This window comes from Falco peregrinus, chromosome 3 (genome assembly GCF_023634155.1).
Source record: "Falco peregrinus isolate bFalPer1 chromosome 3, bFalPer1.pri, whole genome shotgun sequence".
In the NCBI taxonomy this organism is placed as follows: Eukaryota; Metazoa; Chordata; class Aves; order Falconiformes; family Falconidae; genus Falco; species Falco peregrinus.
Window position 1 is genome coordinate 14,365,498 of NC_073723.1, and position 9,559 is coordinate 14,375,056.

Sequence of the window (9,559 nt, forward strand, 5' to 3'; positions counted from 1 at the left end):
CTGACCCACCCCCACGACCCCCCCAACACTCCCAGCCCCATGGGGGGGGGCGGGGGGGCAGGGCTGGGGGGAGGGGCGGCCGGTGGGCGCAGCCGGCCCGGGGGGAGGGGCAGGGTGCTCTGATGGGCTCCCCACCCCCCCCCAGCTGCGTCCCGGGGACCCTCCCCCCGCGGGACCCCCATGAGGGGAGGGGGGTTGTGTCCCCTCCCCCCCTCGAGGGGGGGAGGGGGCCCCGGGGGACGTGGGGTCGCGCCACGTGGGGGCCATTTGTCACCCCACTGGCAGCAGCCGCCGTCATTTGCATATTGATGACCCTTAATGAGGGCCCCCCACCCCCCCTCGCCCTGTAATGAGACGGGCCCGGCCCAGCTGCTGCCCCCACCCGGGCCCCGCTCATTAAGATGTTAATTAGCCCCGCCCCCGGCACCCCCTCCCCAGCCTCCCCCCCCAACCTCCCCCACCCCGAGCTGCACCCGGGCAACCCCTGCGCCCCGCGGGGCAACCTCAGCACCCGGCTGGGCAACCTCAGCACCAACCGACACCATCAACCCTTGGGGGGGCAACCCCATCCCCCTCGGGCAACCCCAGCAGCCAGCCGGGCAAGTTTAGTCTGGGAGGGGCAACCTCAGCGCCCCCATGGTCTGTGTCAGCACCCATGGTACAGCCACAGGGCCTGGAGGGCAACCTCAGTGCCCAATGGGGGCAAACGCAGCACCCGGTCAGGCAACCTCAGTGCTTGGAGAGGCAACCACAGCACCCCATGGGGCAGCCACTGGGCCTGGCGGGCATCATCAGTGCCCAGTGGGGCAACCTTAGCATCTGGTTGGGCAACCTCAGTGCTTGGAGAGGCAACATCAGTGCCCAGTTGGACAACCTCAGCATCCATAAGGCAACCTCAGCATCCATGCGACAACCACTGGGCCTGGTGGGCAACCTCAGCATCTGTGAGGCAACCTCAGCACCCCATGGGGCAGCCACTGGGCCTGGCTGGTATCACCAGTGCCCAGTGGGGCAACCTCAGCACTCACTTGGGCAACCTCAGCACCCATGGGACAACCACTTGGCCTGAAGGGCAACCTCAGCTCCCAAGGGGCCAACCCCAGCACCTCATGCCCCTTGCACCCCATACCCCACCACGGATCACCCCCCGCCTGGCCGGGACAGTTAATGAGATGCTAATGAGATGCTAATGAGGTGCTGCAATTGCCCACAGCACGATTGTCAGGGAGACGGGGGAGGGGCCAGCAGCCTCCGGGTGGGGGAAGGGCTCACCTGAGCCCCCACCTGCCCCCATCCCTGGGGCTGCATGTGCGTGCAAGCACACATGTGTGTGGCCATGTGCCTGCGTGGGGGTGTATGTGCAGGCACATGTGTGGCTGCATGTACGACGTGTGGGGCTGCGTGTGTGGTTGCATGTGCAGGCATGTTTGCACCTGTGTATGTGTCCCCTTATGCATGCTCATGTGTGTCTCTCATGCATACGCATGTGCCTGCATGCCCGTGTCTGCATGCACACGCATGTGTTGGTGTGTGTGCATCTGTGTGCCCACCTCTGCCTCCACACATGTGATGAAAACCATGATGCGCATGTTGCACACATGTGTGTCTCCTTCTCTGTGTGTTGGCTTCTGTGCACACGCATGTCTGCATGCACACGTGTGCCCCTGCCTGCAATGGCCCCAGCCGGGGTCTCCCCCAGCCACACGCCCCTTGTACAGGCGAGCGCACACGCTGCCCTGCACAGCCCCACAGCCCATGAGTGCTGATGCCCACAACGGGGGCAGCCCCCTGTGTGCGGTCACGTGCCCCACTGCACGCTCATGCCCTCCACATGTACACACGCACGTCCCACCCCGGGCAGCACACACATGTATGCCCCCCCAAGCATGCTCACACCCAGCACTGCTGTGTGATTGCGCTCGCCCATCCCCCTGTCCCTGTTCACCTACCCGCACACACCACTGTGCATGCTCATGTGCGCCCCAGCCCCACCCCATCCCACCCTATATCCATCCCATTCACATCCCAAACCCATCCTGATCCCTATCCCATCATAACTCCATCCCCATCCAATCCCTATTCCATCCCATCCTCATCCCATCCCCATCCTATCCCCATCCCATCATATCCCATCTCCATCACATCCATCCCATCCAATTCCCAGCCTCATCACATCCCATTCCCACCCCATCTTGTGCCATCACATCCAATCCCCACGCCATCCTCATCCTAATCCCATCCTCTTCAATCACATTCAACCCAGTCCCTATGCTGCCCCCATCCCCATCCTATCACATCCCACCCCATGCTGTTCCTATTCCTATTCCTATCCTATCCCATCCCACCCCATCCCATTCCAGCCCTATCCCATCCCTATCTCAAACCCATCCCCATCCACAACCTATACCCATCCCCATCCCATTGCAACCCCATCCTATCCTCATCCAATCCCATCCTTTCACCATTCCATACATGTTCCCATCCCCATCCAATCCCATCCCCACCCCCATTTGCATCCCATCCCAACCCAACCCTAACCCCATCCTAATAATTCCCATTCCAAAGCTGTTCTATCCCCACCTCCATGGCAACTCTATTCCTATCCCATCCTATCTCTATCCCATCTCACTCCCATCCCATCCCATTCCAATCCCATCCCCATCCACTCCCCATTTCCATTTCATCCCCATTACACACCATCCCATTCTCATTCTCATCCAATTACATCCCATCTTCATCCCCACTCCATTCCCATCACATGCCCATCCCATCCCATTCCCATACTTATACAATCCCATCCCATCATCATCACATTCCCATCCCACCTTGATACCATCCCATCACCAGTCCCATCCCAAACCCTGTCCAGTTCCCATCCCCATCCCATCTCCATCCCATCCTATCCCCTCTCCATTCCATCCCATCATCCTCATCCACTCCCATCACCATCCAATCCACTGCAGATCACCATCTCATCCCCATCCCCACGCCATCTGATCTTCATTCCCATCCCTTCCCCATCCCATCCAATCCGTCCCCACCCCACCCCATCCACTCCAGATCCCTGTCCCGTCCCCATCCTATCCCATACCATACCCATTCCATTCCAATCCCATCCCCATCCCATCCCACCACATGCCATCCCCATCTCCATCCCTTTTCCAACCCATGCCCATGCCATCCCTTCATCTCCATCCATTCACGATTACCTATCCCCATCCCACCCCATCTCTATAGCATCCCCATCCCCATCTCCACCCTATCCCTTTCCAACCTGATCCATCCCATTCCATCTCCATTGATCCCATGTGATCCCCATCCCATCCATTCCCATCCCATCTGTCTTATCGCCATCCCATTCCCATCCAATCCCACAGCCATACCGTCATTCACATCCTCATCCCATCCTTCACACCCCCATCCCATCCCATCCCATCCCATCCCATCCCATCCCATCCCAATCACCATCCCATTCCATCCCATCCCTTCCCATTCTATTCCCATCCCAATCCTTCTCTTCAGGTTCCCATCCCATCCCAATCCCAATCTCATTCCCATCTCATCCCCATCCCATTCTCTCCAGGTTCCCATGCCCACCCCACCCTGTTCCCCTCCGCATTCCCGGGGATTTCCCGGGATTTCCCCTCTCTCCCCTGGGATTCCCCGCCCCCCCGCTCCCCGCTGGCCCCTCCCCCCCGCGGGGGTCCCTCCCCCCCGCAGGCGCCGCCCCCCGGCTCTGCCCGCCCCCCGCTGCCCGTGCCCGCCGCCGGGCCCCGCCGCCCCCGTTATAAGCGCCGGTGCCGGCCGGGCCGCGCTCACACGGCGCCGCGATCGCAGCGGCGGCCCCGGCCCGCGGCAGCCCCGGGCGCTGTCCGCGGTGCTGAACCCGCGGCGCCAGCCGGGCGCTGTCCGCGGTGCTGAGCGGCGCGGCGCGGGGCGCTGTCCGCGGTGCTGAGCCGCCGCGGCGGAGCCGGAGCTGTCCGCGGTGCTGAGCCGCCGCCGCGGGGCTGCGCCTCCCCGCCCGCCCGCGCCCCCGCCCGCTGCCCCGGGAGCTCCCCGCCGCCCGCCCCGCCGGTCCATGCCCCATCGCGGCGGGGCTGCGCCGGTGCCCAGCGCTCCGGGCGCCGCCGGGCGCGGCCTCGCGGAGACGGAGACGGCGACGGCGGCGGTGGCTGCGGGCGGCTCCGGACCGGAGCTGGGCGGCCGCGCCCGCCGCACAAAGCCGTAGGCTCGGTTCAACACCCGCCGCCCCCCCGCCACCCACCCCCCCCAACCCCCACCGGGGGGGGCCCTTTGTGGCGGCGGGGCCGGGCCCGGGCCCCGGGAGGAACCATGCCCAGGTCGTTCCTGGTGAAGAAGGTGAAGATCGATGACTTCCCCGCCGGCCTCGACGCCCCGTACGGCAGGACCCGGGCGGATTTCGGCTCCCGGTTACACGACAAGGGTAAATACCGCCGCCGCCGCGGGGGAACCGGGGCCCACCGCATTCCGCCGCGCCGCCCGCCGCGCCGGGCCGGGCCGAGCGGGGACCGGCAGAGCCGCACCGGGCCGAGCGGAGCCGAACCGGACCGGGCCGAACCGAGAGCAGAACTGAGCCGGGCCGAACAGGGCCGCGCGGACCCGGCCGGGCCGACCCGTCCCCGGCGCTGCCTTTTGTCTGCCGGAGCCAAGTTCAAGGGCAAGCGGCGGCACGGAGCCCCCCGCGGCCGCGGCCCCGCAGCGCCCGGCTCGGCCCGGCCTTTGTGCGGAGCGCGGCCCCGCGGGCGGCCCCGGCCGGGCCCGGTGCGGCGGCGGCTGCGGCGCGTTGCGTAACCGGCACCGAACCGCCGCAGAGGGGCCCGGCCCGGTCCGGCCCGACCCGCCCAGCTGACCTTGAACAGGGCCGGGAGCAGCGGGCGGGGACGGGGCCGCCAAGGGGACAAGGGATGAGGATGGGGACGGGGATGAGGATGGGCACAAGGGATGGGGACAGGGATGGGGATAACAAGGACAAGGGATGGGGACGGGGATGATGGGGACAGGGACAAGGGAAGGGACAGAGAGAGGGGCTGCAGGCAGGGACCGGGATGAAGGCAGGGACCGGGGGCTGTGGGCAGGGACAGGGACAAGGGAAGGGACAGAGCCAGGGGCTACAGGCAGCTATGAGGAAGGAGCTGCGGGCAGGGACAAGGGCAGGGACAAGGCTGGGGGCTGCAGGCAGGGGCAGGGATGGGGACAAGGGAAGGGACAGCGGCAGGGGGCTGCGGGCAGGGACAGGGACAGCGGCAGGGGGCTGCGGGCAGGGACAGGGGCAGGACAGGGGGCTGCGGGCAGGGACAGGGGCAGAGATGGGGACAGCGGCAGGGGGCTGCAGGCAAGGAGAGGGATGGAGGCAGGGACCACAGGCAGGGACGGGGCAGGGACAGGGATGGAGGCAGGGACAGGGGCTGCAGGCAGGGACAAGGGTAGGGACAGGGGCAAGGATGGGGCTGCAGGCAGGGACAGGGACAGGGCAGAGGGCCACAGGAAGGGACGGGAATGGAGGCAGGGACAGGGCCGGGAACTGCAGGCAGGGGCAGGAGCAGTGATTGGGGTAGGGACAGGGTCAGGGGGCTGTGGGCGGGCCCGGGGACAGGGACAAGAGAAGGGACAGGGTCAGAGGGCTGTGGGCATGGCAGGGGACAGGGCCAGAGCTGGGGGCTGCAGGCAGGGCTGGAGGCAGGCAGGGTTGGGGGTAGGGGGGGCATCCGGGGCGGGGGTGGGCAATGCAGAGGCAGGAGTGAGGGCAGGAGGCAGGGAAAGGGCCACAGCAGGGGTAGGCAGGTCAGGAGGGGTAGGCAGGGGTACGGGCAGGGGTGCAGGTGATACTGGGGCACGGGGTGCCACGGCTGCCTGCTGGGGTGTCGCTGAATGGGTATCCCCTCTCTGTCCCTGCCCCGTTCCTGCCTGCTCCCCCTGCCCACCCCACCGCCACCAGCAGGGTACATCAGTGAGTACATGGCGCCGTCGGTGTACGAGGGGGACGGCGAGGCTGCGCTCAAGGTGCCGTCGCCGGATGCCATCTACCCCGGCACCCGGGGGGACTACGGGGCGGGGGACTCGGAGCCGCCCGACAGCCCCCACTCGGGAATGGCGGGGGGTTACATCAATGGCGACGCGGCAGTGAGCGAAGGCTACGCCGTCGATGCTTTCTTCATCACCGACGGGAGGTCACGGCGTAAAGCGGTGAGCGGGACGCGGAACCTGCAACGCCATACCTGTGGGGAGTGCGGCAAAACCTATGCCACCTCCTCCAACCTCAGCCGGCACAAACAAACCCACCGCAGCCTGGACAGCAAGATGGCCAAGAAATGTCCCACCTGCGGCAAGGTCTATGTCTCCATGCCAGCCATGGCCATGCATCTGTTGACCCACGACCTCAAACACAAATGCGAGGTGTGTGGGAAAGCCTTCAGCCGACCCTGGTTGCTGCAGGGTCACATGCGGTCGCACACCGGGGAGAAACCCTTCGGCTGCGCCCACTGCGGCAAGGCCTTCGCCGACCGCTCCAACCTGCGCGCCCACATGCAGACCCACTCCGCCTTCAAGCACTTCAAGTGCAAGCGCTGCAGCAAGACCTTCGCCCTCAAGTCCTATCTCAACAAGCACTATGAGTCCGCCTGCTTCAAGGGAGCCGGACCCCCCCTCAGCCCCCTCCACGCCTGATGGGGTGCCCACCCACCCCCCAAAAATAATTTCCTCCCTGCCATTGGTGCACTCGCACGCAGCTCCCCCCTACCCACCTCTCCCTGCGTACTTGGGGTGGCCCTGGGTCTGCTGGCTGCACCCGGGCACGGGGAGCATGCCCAGGGTGACACCCCCCCCCCCCCGACGCCCCCCAGCCTTGCATGGGTGCCCTCAGCTTGGGGTGCACCCCAAGATCAAAGGGACACCCCCCACCTTCCTTGCACGGGTGTCCCAATCCTGGGGTGGACCCCGAGATCAGGGTGATACCCCCTCCCTTTCTTTGCATGGGTGCCCCAGCCAGGTGACCCTCCTCCTTTTTGCATGGGTGCCCCAGCCTTGTAGTGCACCCCAAGATCAGGGTGACACCCCCCCATCCTTGCATGGGTGCCCCAGCTCTGTGCTGCACCCCAAGATCAGGGTGATACCCCCCCTTCTTGCATGGGTGCCCCAGCCTTGTAGTGCACCCCAAGATTAGGGTGACCCCCCCTTCTTGCATGGGTGCCTGGGTCCTATGGTGCACCCCAAGGTCAGGGTGGCCCCCCCTCCCATGCACGGATACCCCAGCCTCATGCCATAGCTCAGTCCAGGGCCCCCCCTTTGCATGGGTACCCCGGCCTTGTGCCGTACCCCAAGATCAGGTTGACCGCCCCCTTTGCATGGGTGCCCCAGCCCTGCACCCTAACCCCACCCCGGGGTCACCCCCCCCCTTCTTTGCATGGGTGCTTTAGCTCTGGGCTGCACCCCAAGATTGGGGTGACCCCCCCAGCTCTGGGCTGCACCCCAAGACAGGGGTGATGCCCCCATCTTTGCACGGGTACCCCGGCCTTGTGCCGTACCCCAACCCAGGGGTCACCTCCCCCTTGCGTGGGTGCCCCAGCCGTGTGCTGTACTCCAAGACCAGGGTGGCCCCACCTCCCTCGCAGGGGTATCCACCCCCGGCAATAAGCTTCCCCCCCCCCCCCCCCCCATGGCACAGCGATGCCTGGGGGTACCCCGGCACCCCTCCCTTGGCCCAGATACCCCCAACCTTGCAGGGTACCCCCCCCGTACCCCCCTGCATGGCTACCCTCACCCTGGGCACCCCAACTTTGCTGGATACCCCCTTTCGGGTACCACCCCCCCACCCCCACCCCGCATGGCCACCCTCACCCTGGGCACACCGACCTTGCACGGGTACCCTGACTCCGGGTACCCCCTACCCGCTCACGGGTACCCCCCCCGGGGACCCCCGTACTTGCAGGGTACCCCCACCCCAGGTACTCCCCCAGGTACCCCCGTAGTCGCAGGGGACCCACCCGGGTACCCCCATCCTTGCACGGGTACCCCCCTGGGTACCCCCCCTTGCAGGGTACTGCCCCCCCGGGTACCCCTAGTCTGTGCACGGGTACCCCTCTGGGCACCTGGGCGGTCTCACCCCCGGGTCCCCCCATCCCTGCGCCCCTTCCCCTCTCCGGGGGCTCTCCCAAATCCCCCGGCCCCCCCAACTCGAGAGGGGGAGCCCCTACTCCCCCCGCTGGGGGGCGCCCTTCTTTCCCCGGGGGCTGCCCCCCTCCCCCAGATTCCTCCTTCTGAGGGGCTGCCCCGCCTCCCCCGCCGGGGGGCGCCCTTCCCCGAGAGCACAACCCGGCCCCGCCGGGCCCCTCCCCCCGCTCCATCTCCCCTCTCCTCCCCCCCCACCCGGTTTTGGAGCGGGCCCCCCCCGCGGGCCACTCCCCCCCCCCCCTCCCCATCCCCCTCCTCCCCCCCCACGATGCCAAAGTCTTGTCACTTTTGGGAGGGACTGAAGGGAGGCGGGGGAGGGGAGGGGGCTGGAGGGGGAGGGGCCCCTAGTCGCCCCCCCCATTCCCCTCCCCCCCCTCCCCCCCCCCCGGGGACTCTGCATGCAAAAAAAAAAAAAAAACCCAACAAAAAAAACAAAAAAACCCACAAGTATTTAAATCTATGCCAATTTTTGACGCTTTTGGAGCCGAATGATCTATTTCTTGATTTGCCAAACTGTAGATAGTCTCTCCGAGGGCAATATCTCTCCGTAGGAGTCCGGTACTGAACCTATAGAGCAATAATTAACGTCGTGCATGGTATTTTTAAGAGAAATAGTATTAACGAGGAATCAGGTACATTTTAATCCAATATTCTTAATAGCGACGAATATCAGGGATGATGCCAGAGTAGCGCTAGCCCCCCCCATATGCACTGCCCGCCTGCCCCCCCCTAGGCCTCGCCGCCTCCCCGGGACCCGCCGGCACTCGCACACGCCTCGCACACGCGTGCACGCATGCAGCATGCAGGCTGCCGGCTTGGTGGGCGCCACGTGTGCGAGCATTGCAGGCGCTCTGGGCACACATGTGTGCATGCAGTGCGTCCAGCCGGCGTGTGGCGTGGGTGTTGCGTGGGAACTACAGCCAGTGCGCTGCGGTCATTCGGCATATGCAATGCATGCCCAGCACACATGCGATGCACGCAATGCACGCTCGCTGCATGCCCCGCGAGGGCAGCACGCCTGTGACACTTGCCCCTGCAAACACGCTGCAAATGCTGCGCACGCCACACACACCACACGCTCTGCACACACTGCGCATGCTGCAAACGCTGCAATTACTGCAGGTGCTGCACACACTGTGCACACTGCAAATACTATAAGTGCTGCACATGCTGCAAATGCTGCACGCACCACAAACACTGCACATGCTGCAGATGCTGCACACGCTGCAGACACTGCACACAGGGCGAACACTGTGCGCATGGCAAATGCTGTGAGCTGCAAACAGTGCAGACGCTGCGCATGCTGCAAACACTGCTGCACACATTGCAAATACTGCGTGCACCGCAGGCGCTGCAAACACTGCACATACTG

At 65.4% G+C, this 9,559-nt stretch overlaps 1 protein-coding gene across 2 annotated transcripts; it reads left to right on the top strand.

Moving 5' to 3' along the window:
- Positions 1-3,810: 3,810 nt before the first annotated feature.
- Positions 3,811-8,533, top strand: SCRT1 (scratch family transcriptional repressor 1). Of its 2 annotated transcripts, none has more exons than XM_055799998.1 (2): positions 3,811-4,444; positions 5,957-8,533. In XM_055799998.1, the coding sequence occupies exons 1-2, from the start codon at positions 4,333-4,335 to the stop codon at positions 6,682-6,684; spliced, it is 840 nt and encodes a 279-aa protein (XP_055655973.1). In that variant the 5' UTR covers positions 3,811-4,332; the 3' UTR covers positions 6,685-8,533. The 2 variants fall into 2 exon arrangements, with proteins under 2 accessions (XP_055655973.1, XP_055655974.1); XM_055799999.1 differs by having other exon boundaries at positions 5,960-8,533.
- The last annotated feature ends 1,026 nt before the right edge of the window (positions 8,534-9,559 follow it).